A 25,591-nucleotide genomic window follows, 5' to 3' on the forward strand; every position below is an offset into this window, starting at 1 on the left:
TGTTGGGTGTGTTTGTAAAAAGTTCCTGCGCCTCGTCTGGATCTGTTACAGCAGAATTGTTTGAGTGGAGCCAGGAATCATTTTTAAACATGCTGCACCGGGAGTTCTGAGGTTTGAGACCTGCTAGATTAGGGACCCCTGAGTTATCCCAGAAGTCAGAATGGGCCATGAGGCAGATGCAAATTCTACAGAATCTTCTTGTACCATGGTCCATTATTCGCACTGAAGGAAGAGAACCCCAGGCCCCGAGAAAGTCTGGAGCAAGCAGGAAACGGGCCTTGACTATGCACAGTGAGGTGGTTTGAGAGGAGTAACGGGGTCCTGGGCTAGTTACCTCGTTTTCTCTCTGGTCCAGTAGTGTTTAAGGCAAAGTTGGAGGTCAGCACATGAAGGGTCTGGCCCGGCGCCGAGCCCAGCTCTCTGGGGGCGGGGGTGGGTGTAGGGGGAGGCTTTGCTGGGCTGCTGGATGAGGAGGGCCTGCAGAGACGGTGGGAGCATGGGAAGTTCTGTCCATGGAGGAAGGTGAGCACACCTGGGACAGACCCACCCATGGGACCAGGCTGTGTATTGGCCCCACTCAGCGTCCTAGACTCTACAACTCTAACAACTTAAATAATTTTTATTACAAAAGGAAGAAAAGACCAAAACATCCCCCAAATTCTCCCATGGGCTTCCCCCTCCGTGCCAATAAATAAGGTGGGGGAGACTGACCGGAGGGGGAGTGGGGGTCATGGTTCAGCAGAAGAGGGAGCTAGCCCGGGCAGGGGGGGGAAGGACATCCAGCCCCCTCCCCAGGTTCCTGGGCGCTGTGATCACATTGGCTGAAACCCAGAACTCCTCCCGCTGATAACAACAGTCTCTGGAGGCGTCCCGAGGAGTGTGTCCGGAAAGGAAGGTCCTGCCTCATGATTGCCGGGCTGGCTGCCCTACCCTACGGCCTTCTCGGTTCTGGGCAGCTGACGTCGAGTCCAGCCAGCTCCCTGCTGGCTCCCAGGGAATCTAGCAGCATCAACTGAGGGGCAAGCCCACCTACAAGGGGCCTAAGACAGATGGAATGGGCCTTCCTCTGCGGGGGAGGCAGGTATGAAAAGTCGAAGGGAGAGCTGGCTGGGTCGGCCCCGCTCTGCCAGCCTCGAGGTCTCTAGGGTAGAAGGCTAGACCAGCCCTTCCCACCCCCACCAACCAGCTGGGCTTTTAACTCTGTCACTGCATCAAGGTGGGATGGGTGGTCGACACTGGCACTGCGCAATGAAGTTGCAATGGTGTGTCTCCGTGAAAGAGCAGATGGTGGGAACCAGCGACCCCCCGACTCAAGTCCCGTCCAGTGCCAGTGCCCTGCTGGCAAGGAGGCCTTTGGACTGAGTCAGGAAGCTGCGGGAGGGCAGCCAAGGGGACTTTTCAGCTCCCTGGCCCGGCCATGCCCAGTGAGTGGAAACTGCCCTCTTCCAGCAGGAGCCGTCCCAGACGGTAGAGCAGCCGAGGGTACCAGTGCACGCCCTCTCCCGGGGTCCAGCTGCCCCACACTGAGCTGTGAAACAGTCGCAGGGGCCAAAAGGCCAACTGAGCCAGACGGTGGTCAGCCACGGCCGCGAAGCAGGAAGCCACCACGTCCTCCACCACCAGCGTCCCGTGTCTGGTTAGTGGGGCGTAGGCCCCCACTGCCACGTGTGTGGAGACAGCCGCCACTCGGGCGGCCTGCAGGCCTGGCACCCCAGCCACCAGCACGTACTGGCCAGGCTGCACTTGGCTGGCAAAGGTGGCCCGGAAGTGGGCCGCTGGTTCCGTGTGATTGTTGGAGGTGAAGAGCAGGTGGGCAGGCGTGAGTGCCAGGCGGCGCGGGGGGTCCTGGGTCTCGATGACCCGGAAGGCCCTCAGCCTGTCTGGCTCACGGTCCAGGAAAATGAGCACGTCGCTGAAGGTGGGGTTCCCATCCTCCCCCATGGCCAGCACCCGGTCTCCAGGCCTCACGGCCGACAAGGCCACACGTGCCCCACTCTCCAGGCGCACCTGGGCTCCGGCAGGAAAGCAGCCTCCTGTCTTGGCCGCAGCTGAGTGCTCTGTGGGAAGAAGGGACACAAAGGTATTATTACTATGTCAGAGCACCCCTCCCCAGAGCGCCTCTCACTCCCAGGGTGCTCCCTGCCACCGCTCACCGTACACCAGCTCTGCTCCACACACACCCCAGTCCCATGCAGCCTTGAATCCACCCCAGCCCATGATGTCATCTTCCTCCCTTCCCCCACCGCCACCCTATCGAATCCTTTGCCAGCGAGAGGAGTGGACTCAGTGTGCTGAGACCCACGGGTGAGGAGGAAAGGGCCCTCCTGAAGCCCAGGGAAAGCCTCTGCCACCCCCGCCTGCCCTCCATCCTGACAGTGCCATGAAGCTGTCAGAGAGGACCAGGATCGTCTGAGCCGGGCAGCAGTCAGCCATGACCTGACCCTCGGCAAGCAGCAGTCTCCGTAGAGAAGGCACTTAGCTCCTCTGGGGTCTGGATGTCCCGTTATTTCTCACTCTTTGCTCGGACACTCCCCCAAAATTGCCCTCTCAGATGGACTCCCCAAGTTCTGGGCCAGAGCTGAACCTCAGAGTCCATAAGGAAGTGAGAGGAGGACCGGCCATGCACAAACACAGATTTCTGGGGAGCCTCGGAGCAGACAGTCAGGCCAGGGCTCGGCTCACTGGCAAGGGTAAAATCACCATCTTCAGTTCGTGTGCTGGGTCCTTGTGTGGGGACAGGACATGGTGGCACTGGGGAGTGGGATGGAGGGCAGTGTTGGGGGTCAGGAATGAGGATGGAGGTGGCCACTTGGGGAGTTGGCCCTGGGCCAGTGTTTCACAGGTGCAGGGTGGATGTGACTTGAAGCAGATACCACTGGTGGACAAGTGCCCGAGGGGATGGTGGGGGTGGGGGCCCCACGGTGTGCCCCGGTGGGTCTTGAAATAGGAAGCAGTGGGCCTGGTCTCAGTGTACCAGGTCTTCAAGTGTGACTATGGGCTGGTGCACAGCCTGGTGGGGCTAGGCTGGCCGTCACGCAGGAACCTTTTGAAGCATCTGTGACTGGGTTCAGTGTAGGTGACAGGGATGTTGACAAGGTCGAGGGAGGGGCGAGGCCCCCATGCCTGCCCATTTGGATCAACAAGGCGGCCAATCTGGGAAAATCCACTTTATTGAGTCCACTCTGTTTATTCTGGCCCTCGTGGCTGGCTTTGCCCCAAAATGTCCAGCTTCAGGGCCCTGGGGGGAGAGGTTGGGGACACCTGCACCCCCCCCCCCGGGGGAGCATATGAAGTGCCCTAAAGGGCCTGACCTGCCGCAGGGTGGATTCTGAATCTCTCGGCTCCTGGCTCCCGGTCAGGCAGGCTGGTGTCTGGGCACACCCTGGCCCTGGCCCCTGGTCCCACCACCCGCTTCCATTCTGAGTCAGCTGAGTGGGGAGGCCATCTCTGTCACAGCCTGGCTTCCATCTGTCCAGCTCGCTCTGGCTTGCACTTCCTGTGACAGGCTCTGGACTGCGGACTGCAAGGCCGGCCCCCAGCAGCACTGGGACAGGCCCTGTCTCCCTAGGCTCCTGCCATGACACTACCAGGGACGGGATGAGCAGGTGGTCACAAGCAGCAGCGGGGAGCGCCGCAGACGTCTTCTTCCCTGGGGTCCCCTCCTCCATCCCCTGGCCGGCCTCTTCACCTTCCGGGCAGCAGTGAGCCCTGTGCCTGCCCACGCCCTGCGGCCCCGGCCCCGGGCCCAGCCCCCAGGCAGCGGCTCACCGGACTTGACGGAGCAATGCACGTGGGCCTTGGACTCGTAATACACCCAGTCGAAGCCGGCCTCCACGGCCAGGCGAGCCAGCAGTCCGTACTTATTGCGGTCGCGGTCTGAAGTAGTAATGTCCACCGCGCGGCCCTCATAGTGCAGCGACTCCTCCGAGTGGTGACCGTCCTCGTCCCAGCCTTCAGTCACTCGCAGCTTCACGCCAGGCCACTGGTTCATCACTGAGATGGCCAGAGAGTTCAGGCGGTCCTTGCAGCGCTGCAAGAGGAAAGCACGTGGAGTTAGGGGAGATGCTGGCCTGCATGCCAGGCCTCTCCCGGATCATCTGCCGGAGTTGGGAAACCGGGGAGGTGCTCTATCCCTGTCTCTTAAGAACAAAGAGCCCTAACTTGTTTCCTTGCATCCTAGCATCTGCTGCTCCAGGGACCTGGACCGCATGGTGGCGCCACAAATCCGGAGGGCCCGGCAGGAGGTGCACCCTTGGGCCACCTTCTCTGATGAATGGCCCCTCCCTCCTGCACTCCCTCCCCTCAGATCCGGGCCACCCATCCCTCCACAGATGGGGCTACTCTTCCAGCCCCAGTCCCCCTGTCCCACCAAGGCCCTGGAGACCAGAAACCGCACTTTGCTAGCGGGGTGGGGGGTGGGGGGAAGTGGTAGCAAAGCCGACTGCCTCCGGCAGGACTGCTAGGCATGCAAGGCCGGAGGTGCCCAGTAGGTGTCACCGTAGCCTCAGGGCTGAAGCCCCCCATCCCCAGCCCTGAGGCACGGCAGGTGCAGAGCACCCCAGCAGCGTGGGGGTGTGTTGGAGGAGAACCCCGGGCTGCCTGGATCTCTCCAGCGCCACAGAGTTCTTCCTTTCAATTCCTGCTGCTACTGAAGATCCAAAAGCCTCCAGCAATGGATCGGAGGATGTGGAAGCAGGGGAACCAGAAGCTGATGGAAATGCTAGCTCACAGCCCGGCCAGATGGAGGGCGACAGGGAGCATCTCCTGCTGCATGGGAACCCGTGGGGTTGATAATCCCAGGATACGTTCTCCCTGAGTCCAGAGCCATGAGCACCTCTGTGTGGCCCCTATCAGAGAAGGGACCCGAGGAAATGAGCTTCTGATCTCAGCAAGCCGGCTCCATGCTCTGTCTCACATGGGGGCGGGAGTCGAGCCGCGCCCTGGCCTACTGGGAAGGACCAGAGAGCTCATCTGTCTGTGGTGACTCCTACCGTGCCTGCAGCCCAAAGGACCCTGCAGTTGGCTGGGGGGAGGGGCCTGTGAGAGAGGGGTCCCTTTCACAGTCCTTGACTGGGTGTGGGGCTCTGCCAAGCCTGGGCAGCCAGTGCCCCACCTGAGAGAGCCCAGGCTCCACAGACCCTTGGACTCGGGTCTCCCAGGAGCCATCAGCGGCTACAGCCCAAGGTTTGGCCAACCTCCGGGGCAAGCAGCCTACCTGGGGGGGCGCTCACTGCCCAGGGAGGGAGCTCTGCGTGCTCCTTGCCTCCAGGCTTCTAGCCCCCCACCTCCGGCGGCCCCGCAGGCCCCTGCTCCCCGCCCTTCTCCCCCTCCCCCCGCGGTCCAGAGCCCGGCGTGCGCTGTCAATGATTGCCCAGCCAGCCCGTGGCCCGGATCCTTATCTGCATTCCTCGGCGCCCGGCCCGGCCCGGCCACCAGCCAACCTTCGGCCCCGACACCGGCCGGCCAGCCCCGGCGCCAGGGCGCAGGCTGAGGGTTGTGGTGGAGCTGCTCTTCCCAAAGCACCTAACAAGCAGGCTCTCTGCCTGCAGGGGCAGCCCCGGGACACCACTGAGGAAGGGGAGGAAGGTTTCTGATTCCTTGGGACTCAGGCTGCAGGAAAGAAAGTTTGCCCCCCAAGAGCGTGGGCTGAGCAGGTCCTCTTCTGCGCTTGCAGAAACTACCTAGCGTTAGCTCTGCTCCCGGCCTCCCCAGGCAGGCATCGTGGCTCTTCTCTTTCAGCCCTCCCCGTCCCGGCCCAGGGGATCCCCCAAGTTCGTTCCCAGAGCCCGAAGTTCCCGGCACCCCACCCTTAACCGCAACTGGGCCATTCAGCTCTCGGGACAGACACGTGGGCTCGCCGGGCAAGTTCCCTTTCCCACCTCCGCCTCCCAGCCCAACTCTTCCCGCTGTCCCTAAGACCAGACCCAGGGGGGACGCTACTCCAGGAGGGGGCAGCGCGGCGGACCACGAGCGCGCGGGAAGGAAAGGCCCTCTGCGCCCACAGCTTCTTCGCCTTTGGGGTGCCCGATGGCTTCAAAAGGAGAGGGCCGCAGCCGTGCGGAAGGTTAGGCCCGGAGGGACTGAGTGGGTCCCAGAGGCGCGGGAGGCGGTGGAGTCCAGGTACCTCCGGGTGCCGCGTCTGACCTCAGCTGCCTACACTCCGGGCCAGAGAGGCTGCCGCCACCCGGTTGGGCCGTGGCGCTTGGCGGCGGGGAGCTCTTCTCACAGCCTCCAGCGGGTTCGCGGATGTCCGCGCTGCCCTCCGGGGACCCCTGGCCGGCCCATCTTGGGCAGCAGGCGGCCGGGCTTGGCGAGAAGGGCAGGTGCCAGGGGGCGTGCCAGCCAGTCGGGAAAAGGTGCCAGGGGGGCGGGGAGGACCGGGCAGGTGGCGGTGCTTCGACGGCGGCGCCCTGCGAGGGCGGGTCGCGCTCACCTGGGTCATGAGGCGGTCGGCGCCCGTGTTCTCCTCGTCCTTGAAGATGATGTCGGGATTGTAGTTGGGGGTGAGCTCCTTGAAGCGCTCCGAGCTGCGCGCGATCTTGCCTTCATAGCGCCCGCTGGCGCCCAGGGTCTTCTCGGGCACGTTGGGGCTGAACTGCTTGTAGGCGAGCGGCACGAGCTTGCGCGGCGGCCGCCGCCGGCTGCCCACCACCCGGCCCGGCCCGCAGCCCCGCGCCGCCGGCACCAGCAGCAGCAGCAGGAGCAGGCAGAACTGCAGTCGGGGCCGGAGCCGGGCGGGAGACATGGCCGGGGAGCCCGAGCGAGCGGCGGGCGAGGGCGCCTGGTGGGCTGGCGGGCGGGCGAGTCGACGGGAGCGCTGCGGGGACTCAGGCGTCCGGGTGGCTCCGGGGGGCTCCAGGCGGGGGCGCCATGGGCTGCCGCGGCGCGGCGCAGGGCCGGCGGGACTCAGGTGCGGGGCGGGGTCCCGGGGCCCTGGCTGGTGGCGGCGCGCTGTCCCCCTCGGCGCCTCGACTCTGAGCTGCCCGGCTCGCCGGCCGCCAATAAATAGGCCGGCCCGTTTGTTTTGGCAACGCGGCGGCGGCGGGGGGCGGCGGGCGGCGGGGCTGCGGGCCGCCGGGCTGGGCTGGGCTGGCCGGGCCGGCGGGGCTGGCGGGCCCCGCGGTTAGCACCCCGGCCCGGCGGTCAGGCGGCTCGGGCGGAGCGGGAGCTGCTGCCGTCTGCGGCGCAGCTCGGGGCCGAGTGAGAGGGGAAATGGAAGAGATCCGGGCTCGGGCCCCGCGCAGACCGCACCCTACCCATGTCCCTGCCTCCTGTGCGCTCGACAGCGAACCTGCAGCAAGGGCGGCACAGCCTCCTCCCCCTCGGGCGGGCGGCCCCGGCACCAGCCAGCCCTCGTCCCGCTCGCTCCTCCGCCGCGTCCGCCCGCCCGCTGCCCTCGGCGCCCCCTGCGCTGCCTGAGTTCGCCCTCCCCGCCCGGAGGCGCCCCACCCCGCCTGGGCCTCGCCTCTGGGTTCCCCGCGGCTCCGGGGTGCCCCGCCAGACGCAAACCTCCCGGACAGGAGCTGCCACCCCCACAGAGACCGCAACCCACGGCGCGGCCGGACGCGAGGGGCGGGGGGCAGTGGCGGGACCGCACAGCCGCCTACGGTGTCCCCTGCGGGGAAGTAAAGCCAAAAGGCAGGAGGCCGCTCCTAACCTGGGGCCCCGCCCTGGCCCAGGAGACGCGCCTTCTCTGCTCGGTGGACTGAATTCCCTATCTACCCGGCGCACATCCTATGACCCCCAGGTGTGCAGCGGGGGAGTGGGGCATCCAGCCTCACGAAGAGTCGGATAGGGGGTTTTGAGTTGGAAACACTATTAAAGAGAGCAAACTGAAGTTGCAAAGGGAGGGGCCAAGGTGCCGAGAAGAATAGCTAATGGTGAAACCACCAGAATCCTGGAGAAACTGACCACCGCGGGGAGGGGCAGCACAGGTCTCTGGGACAGGGACTTGCTAGGGACCATCTCAGCGATTTAGAGCTGCTGGCGCGCTGGAAAATTACTCTGTTATTTCTACTTGACAAATTAAAAAGCACAGAGAACACGCGGAGGCAGCCAGAGAAGCATGGATTGTGTACCTATTTTAATATGCCTTTCGGGAAAGCTGAATGAATTCGAATTTATTCTGCTAAAACAAGAGAAGGCAAATATGTTAAAGACAAATGCCACCATCGCAACAAATTATATGATTCGGTTGCAATATATCCTAACATTCAGTAGAGATAGAAATAGAAAGGTTTAAAAATGCTCGTTCCAAGAATACTAACACAATAAGTACGGTTTTGCTGATAGGTGCCCAAGGCACAGAAGCTAGTAGATATTATTATACTAAGTATTCTAGTTGCATTATCTAATTTAAACTTACACCCCTCAATGAGGCTATTATTATTCCCGGTTTACAAATGAAGATTTTGTAGTTCAAAGAAGATGAACAACTAGTTTCTGGCTGAGGAGCAGAGAGGAATTCAAATCCTCTACCCTCTACCTGAGTCTGACCCCAGAGCCCCAGCCCTCTCCTGCACTGGTGTGCTGGCCCTCTGTCTTCTGCCACCAGTACATCCCAGGGTTTGGATGGTGGTGGCTTTTCACAGATGTGCTCACGTGTTCTCTGGATCGATTTTGTGAACAGAAGTTCAGAATTGCTGAGGACTCAAGGTAGTGCTTAATCCAATCACTTCATTTATAGAAAAGGAGACTGAGGCCCACAGAAGGGAAGTTATGATGATGCCACCAGAAGTAGACTTGGATACAGGATGGGCTGTTTCTTTTCCTCCCCTTTGCCCCATGTTCCCTACACTGGGTTTCTTCCTTCCTTGTACTTGGATTCTGTCTCCCAGTCTCAGACCACTCTGACGTTGTTTCTTTTCCTTGAAAGCTCTCAAAGAGCTTAGGCATATTTTCCAGGTCTCAGAAGATATCCCTGCGATATTCCCCACCCGCCTGCCTCTCTTCCGCTGATTTCCGGGGCAGACTACTCAGCCAGGCCAGTGTCTCTCCCCATCCAGACAAACTAGGGCCCTCTTCTTATGGAGCTCTAAAGAAGACCACCCCATAGGCTTCCAGGGTCACCTGTCCCAATGTGTTATGTAATAATCATCTAGAGCAGTTTTGCCTTAAGTTCAGTCTGTCTTTCTTCCTTCCTCTCTAATGCAAATTCAACTCCTTTCCTTTTTTTTTTTTCTGGTCTTAGAGATCAAGGCCATTAACCAGCTTCAGTCTCGAAGAGTTTGTTAAATTCACTTTCAACCTTCTTTTCTCCAAGCAAAAGACAATTTAAGATTCTCTCAGAGGCTCAAACTTATAACCATGTATTAACTTTGCCATTCTTCCTCTCACTTCCCTTCTTAAACTGTGACCCTGTTGAATACAGATCTCTGGTAAAGACCTGATCTGTGTCAAAAAAAGCACTTGTCAGTGCTGAGAGAGTTTGGCATCAGGGGTGCGCCTGGCATCGGGGGTGCCCTTACCGCAGTGTAAACTCATTGGTTGAGATCGGGGATCCACAAAATCCAGCCCCTCCTCCGCCTGGCTAACTTAGGAACAGCGCTCAGGGTGTGGACTGGGAGAAGCAGGGGACAGTGCGGGGGTGGGGGCTGATATTTATCAAGTCTATTCTCTATGACACTTACCTTAAGCACTTAGTCAAATCTTCCCAACAACCCCCTGCGCATGGCAGTTATTATTCTCACATTATGGATCTACAACCCTAAGCTCTAAGGATAAAGTTACTTGTCTGGGGTCCCACCGTAGGGATTTGAACCCCGGAGCTTCTTCACTCTGAACTTACACTTTTTTCTCAGGACACAGTGGTGGTTCAGGATCTCAATCTCAAATTCAGATCTGCATCCATCCGGTCGCCTTCAGTGGAAGGAGGGTGGGGAAGAGGCCCGTAAGTAAAGCATCGTCACTTCCACAGCCGTGATCCTGGAGCGCTTTCGATCCCAACTGGGGCAAAAGATGGCTTGGCTGCCCATGTTCTTAGCTGTTCGGTAGATGTGGGGTAGCTTTGTACTTGCACTCATCCATCCAGAAGCAAATGCAGCCTGCTCCTTTCTCTGGTCACTGGTAGGATCCTGTTGCCAATAAACTGGAGAACCAAGGCGTGCCACTCCCGGGGCCACCAATGGCCTGGAGTTTAAGCAGCAGCAACAGAGCCTGATGAGGGCACCTCACATCTGAGTCCTGGGCCTATTGGTAAAATCACTTTCCTTCTCTCACCTCTAGACCCATTTGCCCCCTCAATCGTCTGGATTTTGCAAAGAACAAAGTAAAATCTATTTCTTTGGATACGCTGATTCCTTTTTTGCTTACTAGAGTGCACGTTGGAAAACTAGGTTGGAAAGAAAGAGGAGAGAGAGGAAAAGACACCACAGAACCTGATAATTTAAAAATATCTGTTGGGGGCACCTGGCTGGGTCAGTCAGTAGAGTGTGGGACTCTTGATCTCGGGGCCATGAGTTCCAGCCCCATGTTGGGTGTAGAGATTACATAAATGAAAATTTAAAAGTTTTACTATCTGTTTATCAGACTACTATGTTAGTATATTTACTCCATCTTGAAATTAACACTGTAGTACAAATACCACGTGCTTGTTGTCATCTATTTGTACAGGTGTGTGTAGGTATGTGCGTGTGTACAGACGTGTGTATATATCCACAGATACACACACATATACTGCGCTGGTCCGTATTTCTATGATCAACTAGTCCTGCCACTTGCCCAGATCAATCTTGCTCTAAATCCATGGGAGCCAAGCCACAACCAGACAAGTTTCAGTAATGCAGTTAGTCGAATACCTGCTGGTGACTCAGGGCACAGCAGCCCCAGCTCATGGAAAGAGCACCAGGCCTGGAACTGGCCGATCTGCACCTGAACGTGGTCTCTGATACCTTCTACCCACGTGGCCTCGAGTAAGTCACTTGACTTCTCTAAAGTTTAGTTTTCTCATGCATCAAATGAAAAGCTCATCAGTTACCTCGGAGGACTGTTGAGAGGGTTAAAAGTATAAGCTGTAAACTACAAGCATAAGCTGTAAACTACAAAGCTTTTGTGTCATTATCCTCTGCTGGGTTGGCTAGCAACAGGAGCTGACTGATTCCTATCATCCGTCCAGGGGGAGTAGCATCCATCCAGCTGCTCATACTCTGCTGCTCATACTCGTGTGTCCTGAGACAGCATTGGGACTAAGAGGATTCTTTCTCTGAGGGATCATCTACCTTGTGCACAACAGCATGATGGGCACATAAAGACAGAGAATGCAAACAGAAAGTCAAAGACATAGTTGTTGTCCTCAAGAAATTTACTATTTAACCTCAAAAATAAATTGTGAAAATAAGAGAGAGTTACAAAGCAGTGAATACCACTTCTGAATGAGTACAGAATAATGCATTATAAACTAGAGAAGTTAGTAGATCAGGGCCTAGAAGGGTATGGAACTGGAAAGCTGTTAGCCTGGGATCTTTTCTTCCCATTGACCTCTCCCACTAGTTGTCCCAGTGACTGAACTATTGAAATGTTTTTCATCATCTTCAGATGATTTTGACATCTATTTCATAGGTGCTCTAATTCCAACTGATGATGGGGTTAGACCTCTTGAAAGATATCAGTTTTGAAGGAGGGGAAGGAATGCCTGAAAAGAATGAAGAGGAAACTCAGAGATGGGCTGTGGCTCAAACACAGATGATGGCCCAGTGATAATGAAAACCCAAGCTGGACGATCTAGGAAAGGGGGAAGCCCCACTGCGATCTAACGTAACCTTCACAAAAGCCTTATGAAATTGACACCATTATCTTCATTTTACAAATGAGGAACTAAGGTTCAGAGCTTGTAAGTGAGGGAGTTGGAGTTGGAATCCAGACCGGTTTGACTCCATAATAATCCCATTTCTTCGTGATTTCTGGGGCAAGCACACTGGGTTATTGACCTCTGTTCAAGACACTCATTTTCTCTCTAAATCAAGGAGACTCTTTTGTTACCTTTATCTTGGATTTTTAACACCTCATATCTTTGACCATTTCCCCAGCTGGTTGGGATCATTCTGATTTCTGTTGATTTTTTTTTAAGATTTTATTTATTTATTTGACAGAGATCACAAGTAGGCAGAGAGGCAGGCAGAGAGAGAGGAGGAAGCAGGCTCCCCGCTGAGCAGAGATCCCAATGCGGGGCTCGATCCCAGGACCCTGAGACCATGACCCGAGCCGAAGGCAGAGGCTTTAACCCACTGAGCCACTCAGGTGCCCCTTCTGTTGATTTTTTAAGTAGGCTCTACACCCAACGTGGGGGTCAAACTCACAGTCCCGAGATCAAGAGTTTCCCCTCTACCGACTGAGCCAGGCAGGCACCCCTGTACCGTTGATTTTTTTAAAAAGATTTTTATTTATTTATTTGAGAGAGAGGATGAGAGAGAGAGCATGAGAAGGGGGAGGGTCAAAGGGAGAAGCAGATTCCCTGCTGAGCAGGGAGCCTGATGTGGGACTCGATCCTGGGACTCCATGACCAGAGCTGAAGGAAGTCGCTTAACCAACTGAGCCACCCAGGCACCCCGTACTGTTGATCTTTTTAAAGAGGTTAGCAACTCCACCAAATTTGGCCCACATGCAGAAATGGTAGCAGGCCTGTCTTTCAAGCCTCAGATCAGTCCAGAGCACATTTTGGAGATCCAATTAGAGCCATTCAGATGCATTGAAAGCCAGCTGTTGATCAGAAATGGGAAAGTCAAGTTACCTTGCTTTCTGGCAATGAGCTCATTACAAGGCACTTCAGAGAGATTCCAGCATTAAAGACCTTGCTTTGATGATTTCGAAAATGTAGGGGAAAAGTAGCAATATTAGGACAGGTCCCCTGCCCCTTGCAAATCAGAAACTAAGGACTGTGGTAAACTCTTATAGACCGAAAGACATACATACAAATCTATTTCTGTATATGGATAATAACATGTTTGTTGACTAATAAGCCTTATTTCAACCCCAGTGTCTCTATTTGGGAAGAAATTAGTTGCTTCAAGGGAGTCTTGGAAAATACTAGTTCAGTGAATGTTTGGTGCGGGAGAGGGTACTACTCTTTTAATACTCAAACGATGCTCTTGGAATGCTTTCTGTAACTGGGTTTGGATTGGCCCTCTCCCACTCTCTCACCAGTCTTTCTTGGTACAGATAGCATCCTAAGGATACTGGGGATGTACAGCCAAAGAAAGCAAGAAGGTATCCTGTCACTTGTTTCTTTTAACTTGTATTCTTAGTTTCTGCAAAATGACAGCTCCATTCCATTGTGGTTCTAGCTCACATGATGGCATTCGGTCCCACTCTTGCCTTCTGACAGGTTGCTCCAAACCAAAAAGATGAAATTCATTTGTGTTCACAAGTTTCTAAAACTCCTTCAAGATACCGCCGGGGTGGAGGGTGGTGTGTGTGTGTGTGATCATCTCTCTTCAGATATTCACACCACGAGTCATGTTGAGCCCCTATAGAGTGCCAAACATGACCTGAATTGCTTGGGATGTGAGAGAACCAGAGAAACGAGAAGAGAGTCCTGCCCTTGTGGAGCTGTATAGTCTATTGGGGAAACGTTAGGGATACTGACAATTAAAAATAACGAAGTTGCATAATGTGTTACTGGGGAACCTGAAGGACCATCAGCACAAACCGTGGAAGGGAAGAGAAGGAGTGGGAGGGCAGCCTGCTTGTGGGGAGGGTGTGAGGTTGGGAGGTAGGTCACTCTGGTAAGTAAGGTGGTCAGTGGAGGTCTCCCTGAGTGTGGTTTGAGCCAAGACCCGAAAGAGGTGAGGTCTTCAACTAAGCAGATGTGTAGGGAAGCGCGTTCTGGAGCAGAGAGAGCAAAGAATGGCCTTACGTGCTTGCATATTAAAGAAATAGCAAGGAGACCAGTGAGATCAAGGACGAAGCTGGGGGAAGAAACGGAGTAAGCCTGGTTTTCTGCTCGCTAATCATGAGTACAATTTTCAAGCTTTGTATAATGCTCGTACTGAAGATAATTTACCCTTAAAGAGATTTATGTTTGATATGTAAATATGGACACAATATAGTCCGGTAAAAATAAAAGCAGGTAATAAAAATAAAAATGAAAATGGAAAAAATAGATATAAATAAATAATAAATAATAAAATAATAGATAGAATTCTTTTAAACATTTTTAAAAAAGAGACACAGGCATGGCTCTCACTTTCTACTTTATACAGTTGAAAACAACTATCCCTTCACTATCGTCTTGGGATGGGAGGCTTCTTGAAAACAGGAGCGACATCTCTGTGGCCAGAAGGCAAGTGGCAGAACATCCCTGGTTGGAGGGGAGGCTGCGGGGTCGGCACTCTACATATACAGGGCTTGAATTAATGCGTCTTTAATTGTGCCTGTTTCTTGTGGAATATGGGTTTTTTTATTTCATTCCTGATATAGTTTCTACAAACCTTTGCCTTTCTTTGAATTCCTTTGTGACGTTTTGGAACGCCCCGGTGGACTTTCCCATTGACAGTCCCAGTCTATATACAGCACAAGGTTTAACCAACCGGCCTGGCTTCCGACGTCCCCCTTCCAGGTCCGAACGACGACCCAGCCTCTGGAGCTTCCACCGGGTAATCTTTCTTCCCACCGACTTCTCTCCACTAGTTGTCCGACTTACTTCGCTGTTGAAGTGTTTTCCATCATCTTTAGATCATCTTGACATCAGTTTTGTACCAGCTTCAATCCCATCTGACGACGGCCATTAGGGTGGTTTCAAGATTCCTCTCTGGGAGCGTACACACGTCTTAGCGTCTCACTCCCAAGAACTATCTTCCAGATGTCCTTCTGCCAGTTTTAAACCAGTTCCTGCTTTAAAATGGCTTTGGGGGAGGACCCACAGGAGCCATGCCAGTCCCCAAATTGCCACACAGCACCCTCGGTGAGAAACATCAAATGCTCCCTCCTGGTGTTCTGTCCTCGCCCTATATGACATGATCAAGTACAGTTTCGTTTGGCACAGTTCTGCTACTTTCATTCTTCCAATCCTAAAAATGCACCTACACTTTGACCGTTCAGTAGTCCAAGTTGCTGGCGCTGGGCCTCACTGTACCTCAGCTCACTGGCTGTGACACCTCTAAAGCCAGGGTGACAGTGGGGGACAAACTCAGAGTTGGCCGTTTCTCAAACCAGGTGCCCTAGTATCCACAGGAGGAACGTTGTCTGCCTTTGGCCAAACATACCACTGCGTTAATTTTCCCTTTAGCATAATCCAGACCCCGCATCTCCTTTCGATTCCATGTGGCCATTGCCCAGGCCTTCTAGTCCCTCTGTCCTCCTCTTCCAATCGTGTAAATTACCCTGCCACACTGAATTGGTACTTATTAAAGAGAGCAACGTAATGGACATTAGCACCAGCAGAAAACCACTCAAGGTGGAGTATCTGGGTCACATCCATACATCATCAGAGTATGACTCTTTACATTACTGTCCTATCAGGTTACTAATGAAACAGAAATCCTTTCTGGCAATTCCTCTTCCCCCAGCCAGGGCCTTCTTGTTCCTCCCCTATGTGACATGGGACCCATCGGTACTGCCGTGTGCCCTGGGCAGCGCCAGGTAGCACTTGTAAATGAAACTGGCAGGCTTTCCTCCTCCCGTGGTAGCAGGTCTTTTTGTCTTGAATAAAGGATCTCTTTACATGCTCCTTCCTCCCAGGACCCCCGGCAGTACTGTGCTTGACCCCTGACCATAGACCTAGACCCTGCAGGGCTTCCCCCACCCCCGCCCCCCAGTGCCGACTCAGCGCACCATCCTGCTTACCTACCCTTCAAGGCCTGGGGTGGGAGGGGGAAGCTGGATGGAACGCTAGTCAAGAGGGTTACCCTTACCCTACTCCATTCTCCCTTCTCCTGTCGATCCTATCAGGGGTCCATAAAGCGAGGAGGACTCTGGCCCGGGAGAGGGGGGTAGGGGTTAGGCAAACAGGCCAGGGAGGCAGTTGGTTGAAGTTTAACCACAATATTCTTGGTCTCTATTGTTTTGAGTGAGGCCCAATATTTCCACAGCAGGATTATAGAATCTGATTAACCATGTTAGACAACAATGCCGAGCTGGGATGGGCTTCCCCTTCCAGCTGCCAATATGAAAAAGTAAATATAACACCCAGATTTCAGAAGGGACTCCCAGCAGCCCCCAAGCCCTCCTCCCCAGTTCTAGCCCCACTTCTGTTTGGGGCCCCAAAGTGAGGGAGAACAAGCGTGGCATCGCATATGCTCCTTTAACTCCTGGCCCTCGGCCCAGCAGGACAGGTAATCCTGGTACAATCTTCCCAGGTGAGTCAATGGTTATGTGCTCCCCACACCCTGGAGTCCTTCCAGTGCCTCTTCCGGGTTCCCCTGAGCTGGCCCAGACTCTCAGGAACCCATGATAGTTAGGTGCTGAGAGGCTAGCCGCATTCAAAGGGTCCGGGAGTGTAGAGGGCCCAGCAGAATGTGCTGGGCTCCCAGAGAGAGAGAGAGACCAAGCACGGGTAGGACTTAACAGCTTGGAAGAGCAAAGGAGCCTTTGCTGGAAGGCATTGGTGCCATGTCATGACTTCCTGGAAGCCAGGGTAAAGAAATGAGACCCCAGAGTTGAGGAACCACCATAAGGCAGCACCTCGGGAGATGGAAAAGTATTCCTCCAAGGGTCTGGAACAAAAGACAGAGGACAGCTGGGCTTGCAGCTCAAGGAACGAGGGATCCCTTAGGTCCCTCTGTGTCACCCATGCGCATGCACACAAGCTAATTCAGACTCTCCCTGTCTGGACATTTCCCCTCAGGATGGGGTCTTCTGATGCCCTGTCCTACGCGGTGGGGGTGCGGGGAGGAATAGAGCAGTAAGGAGCAACAAGATTAACTCGCAGCTTCCAGAAGGTCGTGGCGGTTTGGGAAATCTCTCCCTCCAAAGTGGGGCTCCCTTCCCTTCCGTTGTTCCTCTCCGTAACTGAGTGCCCAGCATAATCCAGTGCAAGTCAGTGAGCCCACGTATTTACTGATGTCAGGAACAGGGTCTAGGAACCCAGAGCCAAGGCTCTGGATCCGAGGCGGGGGTCTTCCTGTAGTAGGTCACTACTCCTTTTGAACAGTTTCTTCTTTAGGAAAACTAGAATATAGAAAATACTTCAGGGCAGAGCTTAGGAAAGCACACATCCTGGGGTGCCTGCCCGGCTCAGTGGGTAGAGCGTGTAACTCCTGATCCTGGGGTTGCAAGTTCGAGCCCCATGTTGGGGGTAGAGATTACTTCAAAAAGAAAGAAAAGCATACATCCGGATCTTATCAAAACCCAGTTAACATGAAGTTGCACCGTTTGCTAGTATAATCCCACCATGGTGATATTTTCTGAGTTAGGGTCAAAAGCGGACTCTGTTCTCAAAGAGTATTTTTACTCCTCGAGAATATGAAAGGATGAAAACAGAAGGCACACAGGAAATAGGTGTATAACACAGATGACATTAATAGCTCAAATAGCGAGGGGGTAGGCAGAACAGAGAAAGAGCTTATTACATCGTGAGGATGGGTTATTAAGAGGATTTTAGGGTGCCCCTGTACTCTTGGGAACAGATCTTCCTAGTTTTGTAAATAGGAGAACACGAGGGACAGCATAATGGTGGATAGAAGGAGAACAAGACCAAGCTGTGGCCTTTTCCACCCCCCCCCCCCCACTCCACTGTCGCTATCCAGAGGCGGACCTGCTCATCTCCCAACCACCCAGTCGAGGAGCGGAGGGAAGAGCTGGGGGAGAGAGGAGGTTTCAGCGAACAGGAAGGCAAGATGTGGCAATTCAAATGTACCACCAGATAAAATTAAGAAGCAGTAGGGCTGAGTATTTGGGAGTCTTGACCTTCTCTCCTTCCCCCCAAGTGCTCCATGGAGGTGAAGTTCATCAGACCCCGGGGAAGGGACAGATTCTTTCCTCGTCTGGAACTTAGGAGCACTGATCTCTTTGCTTCCTTACACTCCAGAAATTCCAGGGTCAGCTCCTCCAGGTTCAATGGGAAGATGGAGACTAGAAGCTCCTTTTTCCCTTCTCAATAACTTTTCTATCCTTTGGAAACACTCCTCGATCTAGGAGACGTGACAGAGCAGAGAATGACCCCGGTGGGATTTTTTCCAGGTGGTGGCCAGGGCGCTGACCTCAAGGCTGCTGGGAAGCCCTCAGTCCGGCCGGGCCGAAGGAGGTGCTGCCCAGCTGGCCGGCTAAGGGACGAAGATTTCTCTTCCAGCAAAGAGCTTGACTGTCCCAGCTGACTGTGGGGGCAGGGGCGCCTGTCCGCGAGGCCAAAGAGGCCTGGCAGCCTAGGTGGCGCTATTCCCCTATTTTTCGGTCAAGTTGCACGAACTTCCTCGAGGTCCCTAGTCCTGCCCCCGGTTTGCTGGCTTGCTCCTGTGAACCACCTTATATTATTTTTTTTTCTAAAAATACTCCAAAGCAATTGAAAGAGTCCCTTCTCCCAACAGCCAGCCCTGGCCCCAGCCCCGGCCCCGGGGAGCGGGCGGGTAGGCGGGGAGGTGGGCCACTGCTTTATTAAACACAGGGAAAACTAATATTTACGGAATAAAATTTATGGAGCAGCCACGAGAATTCGACCCTTTTATGTGCATGTGGGGTGGGGGTTGGGCCAGGCTGGGGGCCTGGGGAGGGGCCCAAGCCAGGGGGCAGGGCTGGAGTACAGCCTGGCTAGGCCAATTTGTAGAGGCTGGGATTTCCCTGGAGTTGCCCCCAGGATTCTCAATCACCACCCCTAGCTCTGAGGGGCAAGGATACCCACTCAGGGCAGAGCCTCGAAGGATGTGTTTAGGCAAATCCCTATGGAGGCAGCAAACTTTGGGGTGAAGGGGACAGTGCAGTGGCAGGGAGATCGCTTAGGTGTGCTCTTAACTTTTTAAAAAAGTCACACATTCTTTCGAGAATGTGAAAAAGTTACGCTCTTAGCATTTTATTCACAATTTCAGGGGATTCACAACCCCCTGGGCCCTCTCTGATTAAAAATGCATGCTCTTGGGTCACCTGGGTGGCTCTGTTGGTTGAGCCTCTGACTTGATCTCAGGGCTATGAGTTCAAGTTCCTCAGTGGGCTCCAATTTTTTTTTTTTAATTAAAATTTAAAAAAAAATGCATGCTCTTGGGGCACCTGGGTGGCTCAGTGGGTTAAAGCCTCTGCCTTCGGCTCAGGTCATGATCTCAGGGTCCTGGGATCGAGCCCCGCATCGGGCTCTCCGCTCAGCAGGAAGCCTGCTTCCTCCTCTCTCTCTGCCTGCCTCTCTGACTACGTGTGACCTCTCTCTCTCTCTCTCTGTCAAATAAATAAAAAATATCTTTTTTTAAAAAAAGATTTTATTTATTTATTTGACAGAGAGAGAGATCACACGTAGACAGAGAGGCAGGCAGAGAGAGAGAGAGAGAGAGAGGGAAGCAGGCTCCCCGCTGAGCAGAGAGCCTGATGCGGGACTAGATCCCAGGATCCTGAGATCACGACCTGAGCCGAAGGCAGCGGCTTAACCCACTGAGCCACCCAGGCGCCCCAAATAAAAAATATCTTAAAAAAAAAATGCATGCTCTTGACACCGTGGTCTTAACACAGAGGGATTATCCAAGGTGAAGAACCCTTATTCCCCCCCGACTCAGCTTGCTGGGGAAGTCTTCCCACTTTCCTTGTGGTCTCATACCTCATCGATACCGGAATCTGGCTTGTCTAAATTATGCCAAAAAGAAACCAGGGAACAGAGTGAGCCACCTGAGGACTTGTTTGTACATAGTCCCCAGTTCACTTCGATGACAGTCCGGATGGTGGGGCGCATCTTAGGGTGCTGTGGTCCAGAAGCCGTTATTGGTGGTGCCTGGGAACGAGCCCTGGGGGAGCCCATAGACTTTCCTGGTCGGGTGAAAGCATGGGGCCCCTGGAGTACTGAGAGCCTCCCGCTGTGAGGAGCCAGTGGCAACCAGGAGATCCTCCTGAAAGGAGGCAGGGCCTTAGGAGAAGGAGGGTCACAGCTGAAGAAAGAAAGAAGGCCTAACACCCTTTCCGGAGAACAGAGACGTTGGTCAGTGCATACACGCGGCTAAGAGCTCAGCAGTCTCCGTTTAAATGCTGGCTGTTACTTATTAGCTGTGTGACCTTTGATAAGTCACTTAATCGCTTCCAGACTCTATTTCCAAGTGGGTGAACAGTATCTTCCCTCTCTGATGCTGTGAGGATTCAACGTGAGGCGCTTATCAGGGCACCTGGTGTGCATTAACTGCTTAGTACCTGTTAGCTGCTTATATCTGTGCTGTTCTCCTTATAATCATTATTATTTTATTATTGCTTGGGTTGTCCTCTTCCCATGACCTGACGTAAGGACAGAAACACCTGTCCCAGACAGGGAAGGCGTGGGGATGGGAAGGCATTTGACCATGATAAGTAAACAAACCAGGCGAGGCGTCCGTGGGTCCTGCCCCGATGCCTCCCTCCACCCGACAGCTCCCCATGAACATCTGAGCTCGACTTTCCTTCCTGTCTCTCCGAAGTCGTGTTTCAGAGGGTCTTACCTAGTAAGGAGAACCTAGCCGGAAAGCCCAAGGGACTTTGCCAATCATGGGATGCTAAGTCTTGCCCGATCTGTCCAAAGAGTTGACTTTCTCCCTAGGATGCTGCCTACCTCATAGAAACTTTGCCCTTCTTCCTGCTAAGGTGCTGTTCATGCTCTAGGCCAGTTCCGTTGTCCCAGAGAACTGTGTGCCCATTCCTGCTCCCTGCCGTCCTACCTTTTCAAGTTTTCCTAGTTGTCATGTTATTTGAAGTGGCATGAAATCTCTCCCACTCCAGTGGGAAACTACCTCAGCCCTTGTGCTCGGAGCTCTTTATAATTTTTATCCCAGACTGTGGTTTAGTCTGTTGTCTATGCCTTGGAAACAGACAAAAATCCCCCCAAAACAATAAAACACCCTACATGATGTTGGGCAAAGGAGAGCGGCAGCGATCTGTGCTGTGTTGTGCCCACCATGGAGAGAGTTCTCAAGATCAAAGGTCCCAAATGGAGGCTTAGCACAGGCCACAACAAGAGAAGCATGAGAAGAATCTGAAGGAGCAGATCGAGGGCCTGAACTTCATCTAGAGACAACAGTGGGTGGAGCCCAGTAGAGCGAAAGAAGTTGGTTCTGTGTTCCCCAGAATAAGCAATCTTGAAAGCAGGGGAGTGTGAGTGCTTTTTATTCCATGCTTAAGAGAGAAGTGGGTCTCTGAGGAGCACCTGGGGTTGGCTAGGGGCTCTTGAGAAAGGTGGACAAGGCTTCCTGAGAGCATTGTGCCTTTTTGCTGACTTGGCCTCTGTGCTTAGAGTCCACGGTAGGATCCTGGGTCTGGAGAACCTCCAACAAAAGAGAGGAAGGTCTGGGACTCTCGGAAGCTGGCTTCCACTCGGCTAGGGAAGGCCAGTGCCCAATGGGTGGAGCCAAGATTCCCCGGGGGTTAAGAGTACCCAGGCCTGTCCGTGTGAACTTCTGTTATCTCAGCCTTGTGGTGGGGGGGTGGTGGTGGTGCTCTGACTATATAATTCCGTGTCACAGATGTTGCTGCCATGGGAGCTCCTCTCAAGGTGACACGAGGAAGCTCTTCTAGTCCATCCTTAGCAGTCGAGACAGTGATGGGCTAACTGAAGAGCCCCCTTAGCTTTTTCCTCTTGACCTTTGACAGCCGAGGTCTCTGCACAGGGCCTGAAGGACCCTAGAAAGAAAAGGAACCTGAGTTAACAGAGGTTTTGAACAGATCCACCTAAGTCAGGAGAGAAACTTCCTTGCTCCCGTGGCTCTGGCGGGGGTGAGGGGCTGACACAGGTGTTCTGAAGGCTGTGTCAGGCAACGAATGTGATCTAAGACCCCGTGCCCTGCGTACATCCCCTCTTCCCCCAGGGAACAACCTCCCAGACCATCACTGGAAGTGGGATAAGGAAGAAAAGGAGTCAAGGTCCTTCACTCCGTACAGGAATGGCAGAGAGGAAGTATCAAGGGAAGATGTGAAAGACCATGACTCTCTTCCAGAAATCCGTCATCTGGCGGCCTGGTCACACATATCCTCCAGTACGGTTAAGGCAGCGTCTCAATGAGGTGACAAGTCAAGGACGTCTGGCTCGGGGGCTGCAGGTGCGTGACTCACTGTGGGCTCTTTCTCGGGCACTGGGAGGGATGGCGCCGAGGAGACCGGCTCTTCTGGCTCGTTCAGAAGTTGGTTTTCAGTCCCTTGTGGGGAGGTGCTGCTTGAGAGCTGAGGATCTCCTGAAATCAGAAGGATCAAGGGAAGACCGTGGTAAATATCTTCTTCTTACCAGGGAGGCATTAGCATTTAGCAAGCATTCTGATCGAGGTCAGAGTTCAGGATTAATAATATAAACAGACGGAAGTAGCTACAAGTCCAACCTCCAGCTGACTCTTGGGAAGCCCTGCTTCTACGCTGAAGATTCAGACCAGTGTCAGTGGAGGTTTCTGCAATGATAGAAATGTTCTCCATCTGCCCTGTCCGACCTGGTAGCTGCCGGCCACGTGGGGCTACTGAGCATTTCAAGTGTGGCTACAGCAAAGGAGGAGAGGAATTTTTCATTTCGTTTCATTTGTATTTAACTGAAATATTCACAAGGGGCGAGAGCTACCACATTGGAGGGCGGAACTCTAACCCCAGGGAGACCAAGTACTTCCGGAGCTACTCACCGCTGCCCGGATGTTTCTGTCTCACTTGGATCTCTTGTCTGGTGACCGCCATATACAGACTCTGTAAGTTCATGACAAAGGGTCTTCCGTCACCTACACTGCATGCCTCTGGTAGTTTCTAGAGGGGAGAGGAGATGCTGTCATTGGTTATACTATATTGACAGAGAAAAGCAGTTTGATATCCCATTGGCAGAAGTGGCATCAACCATAAAAGAATTTATACAGGGAAGTTTGATCCAACATATCCATACCTTGTTGGGAATAGTATAAAGACCGATTGTGAGGTCTTCTCTGAAAGGCAACTCCAAAAGCACATCTTTAATTCCCCCAATACCTATTGTGTTTTCCCATGAATGCCCCTGGGGTATCTGCCCAAGAGTCTCTAGGGTCTTTCTTCCAAAGGGCTGACCTCTGAGAGGACTGTTTTAGGAAATCATCTTACTTAAATTGTCCCTGACAATTTAAACAGATCACTGTTTTATTCACATTCCATCTTAAAGTTCCACACTAGAGAGAGAATAAGGATGAAATGCAGGAAAGGGGAGAAAGAGCAAAATAAGAAAGACTGAGAGACAAGACTAAATTATGGAGCTGTGGTGTTTGCTCAGAGGGGATTGGGGCGGGGGGACTAAAGTGTGCAAAGATTTGGAGGCTTCCTGGCCCTTTTACGTAGCTTTACAGCAATCCACAAACCCACAAATGGGGGCGATCATTCCCCCAAGAGGGGAGAAAACTGGCTCTTGAGGGGTGAAAAAAATCTTACTCTTTTAAGGTATGAAATGTCTACATACAGTACACAAACAGAATTTTGCTCTCCCTGTGGTATTAAAATTTCCTGAGGGGTAGGGATTAGGAAAAAGTGCCTTAGGTTCCTGAGCAAGATGAGGAGGGGAAGAAAGTTGAGAAATCCTGCTCTCATCACACCCTATGTACCTGTTTCCTTAGCTGTGAATGAACCATGGATTTATATCCACAGGAAAATGCTTTGCCTAGTTCAAGTTTCACGCACTCAGCTTAACAGACTTGTGATGGCTGGAGACGGAAGCAAGGGCAATAAAAATGAGATGAAGGCGTCCGGTATCCAGGGGTCCCAAACCTGGCTGCGCTTCGCAATCTTGGAAAGGACCCAGAATGCCTTCACCTGTGCAGGCAGACTGTCCTGGTTCCCGGCCAAGCTAGCCGGCCTCGGAGGGAAGCCGTGCCAGTAGCTCACAGTGCGCCCACCTGAGAACCCTGGGTGGACCCACAGCTCGCGTCAAGGGCACGTGCTCTGTGCTATAAAGGCATTCGTTTCTGAGAAGCCGCTGAGGGAGAAGGATGAAAGAGAGAAAGCAGGAGAAGCAGGCAAGCAGCTGCTGAACCACAGTCAGGATTATCTCTCCCTAAGGATGGTGAGAGCGGAAACCCTTGTCGATCCCCAGGAAACGCAGCATGCACTTGTGCTCCGAGCCTGGTCCGTCAGGACTCCGTCAGGCTTGGACTTTCACTGGAAACCACAAATAAAGTCAGAACTTTGCTTCTGACCAGCGATCACCGCAGGAGTGAAAGGGCCCCGAGGAGCAAACTGGTGGGGGGGTGGGGAGGTTGGGGGGGTGGGTACACTATCAGGCCATACACCTCCATCTCCCCTCACTCTCCTTAATTTCAGCCTCCCCAAGCCACATCCTCTGAAAACATGTCCTCTTCTCCGAAGCCAGAGAGCCCCGACCTTGGACAGGCCAACAGCTGTTCTCCTTCCTTATCTCTCCCATCTCCAGGACCTCCTTCAGATGGCTCCAGGAACATGGCCTCTCTCAGGCTCCTGCACGCAGGGCTCGGGAGGCCGGGTGCTGCCGGTACAAATGGACGAGGCAGAGTCTCCGCTAACCCATTCCCCACCCTCCTGCCCTCCTGCCCTCCTGCCCCTTCTATGGAACCAGACAGACGCCTACGTTTTTTAGGGCGCTCTTCAGCCATATCCCGAACTGAGTCTCCAAACAAAGTGGCAGAAATGAAAGGCCACTAAAGCCGGTGCGTCCCGATCCTAAGCCCAAATACAGAACTGATATCCTGGACATTCCTCCATCTTTCCCCATCTCCGAGAGATCTGGTCCTGCAGGTGTTGCCGGAAGTTATCCCCCCTGAGTACTCTCAGAAAAGTACTAGAAACAGAATACTGGGGGACGCCTGGGTGGCTCAGTCCGTTAAGCGTCTGCCTTTGGCTCAAGTCAGGATCTCAGGGTCCTGGGATCAAGTCCCACATCCTGATTCTCTGCTCAGCAGGGAGTCTGCTTCTCCCCCTCCCTCTGCCCGTCCCCCAGCTCATGCTCTCTCTCTCTCTCTAATAAATAAGTAAAATCTTTTAAAAACAAAAGAAAGAGAACAGTGGTACATTTGCTGCATATCTCCTATGTGCTAGACACTGTTCTAAGAATTTAAGTGTATTGACCCATTTTATTTTTTTCCTGCTGTTTCCCTGGCACCTGGACATGAACATGGTAGGCACTAGCGTAACCCCATCTTACTGACATGGTCCAACTAGTAAACAGCTCCGCAGGATTAGAACCCAAACAGGCTGACCTCAGGGCCGAGGCGTATGACTACCCTATTTCCTTCTCTAAACAGCAGAATTTTAGTCATAGGAGCCACACAGCCTTTCTTTCCCAGGGCCACAACCACCTGTGGCTCCCATCACAGATCACTTGCCTGAATTCCCAGCCAGCTCAGGAACAAGCTCCCTCAGGTGACAAAACAGAAGCAAGCAGAGAATCCAGACGTTCTACCAGAAAAGCTGACCCCACCCGGAACCCTTGGTGGGGCTGAGGCCATCCCTCAGTCCAGCCATCCCCAGCATCACTGCTTCCGTGATGGCATTATCCTCAGAGTGTACAAGGAAGAGGAGGTGGAGAGGCCCAAGCTTGCAAAGGAGAAACATT

At 53.7% G+C, this 25,591-nt stretch overlaps 2 protein-coding genes and 1 long non-coding RNA gene across 7 annotated transcripts in view; 1 reads left to right on the forward strand and 2 right to left on the reverse strand.

The window, feature by feature from the left end:
* Positions 1-610: 610 nt before the first annotated feature.
* IHH (Indian hedgehog signaling molecule) lies at positions 611-7,123 on the reverse strand. The gene is made up of 3 exons (XM_047721562.1): positions 6,434-7,123; positions 3,769-4,030; positions 611-2,057 (listed from the first exon to the last, which is right to left on the reverse strand). Exons 1-3 carry the CDS (start codon positions 6,743-6,745, stop codon positions 1,399-1,401), a joined length of 1,233 nt encoding a protein of 410 aa, XP_047577518.1. The 5' UTR covers positions 6,746-7,123; the 3' UTR covers positions 611-1,398.
* Positions 6,218-24,235, forward strand: LOC125095298 (uncharacterized). 2 transcript variants are annotated; one of them, XR_007125841.1, is made up of 5 exons: positions 6,218-6,503; positions 9,801-9,889; positions 10,707-10,910; positions 21,885-22,115; positions 23,653-24,235. It is a non-coding gene; the product is annotated as an uncharacterized LOC125095298 (long non-coding RNA). The 2 variants fall into 2 exon arrangements; XR_007125842.1 differs by lacking the exons at positions 21,885-22,115; positions 23,653-24,235 and adding an exon at positions 11,557-12,053.
* The window catches only part of NHEJ1 (non-homologous end joining factor 1), a 79,018-nt gene continuing 72,948 nt past the window's right edge, over positions 19,522-25,591 (reverse strand). For all 4 annotated transcript variants that reach the window (XM_047721560.1, XM_047721561.1, XM_047721558.1 and 1 more), the window contains 3 exons: positions 22,677-22,794; positions 22,129-22,247; positions 19,522-21,699 (listed from right to left, as the gene is read on the reverse strand). In XM_047721560.1, coding sequence (XP_047577516.1) covers positions 21,625-21,699; positions 22,129-22,247; positions 22,677-22,794 — 312 coding nt within the window. In that variant the 3' untranslated portion in view covers positions 19,522-21,624. The remainder of the gene's footprint in view (positions 21,700-22,128; positions 22,248-22,676; positions 22,795-25,591) is intronic.

The sequence above is a fragment of the Lutra lutra genome, chromosome 3 (genome assembly GCF_902655055.1).
Source record: "Lutra lutra chromosome 3, mLutLut1.2, whole genome shotgun sequence".
In the NCBI taxonomy this organism is placed as follows: domain Eukaryota; kingdom Metazoa; phylum Chordata; class Mammalia; order Carnivora; family Mustelidae; genus Lutra; species Lutra lutra.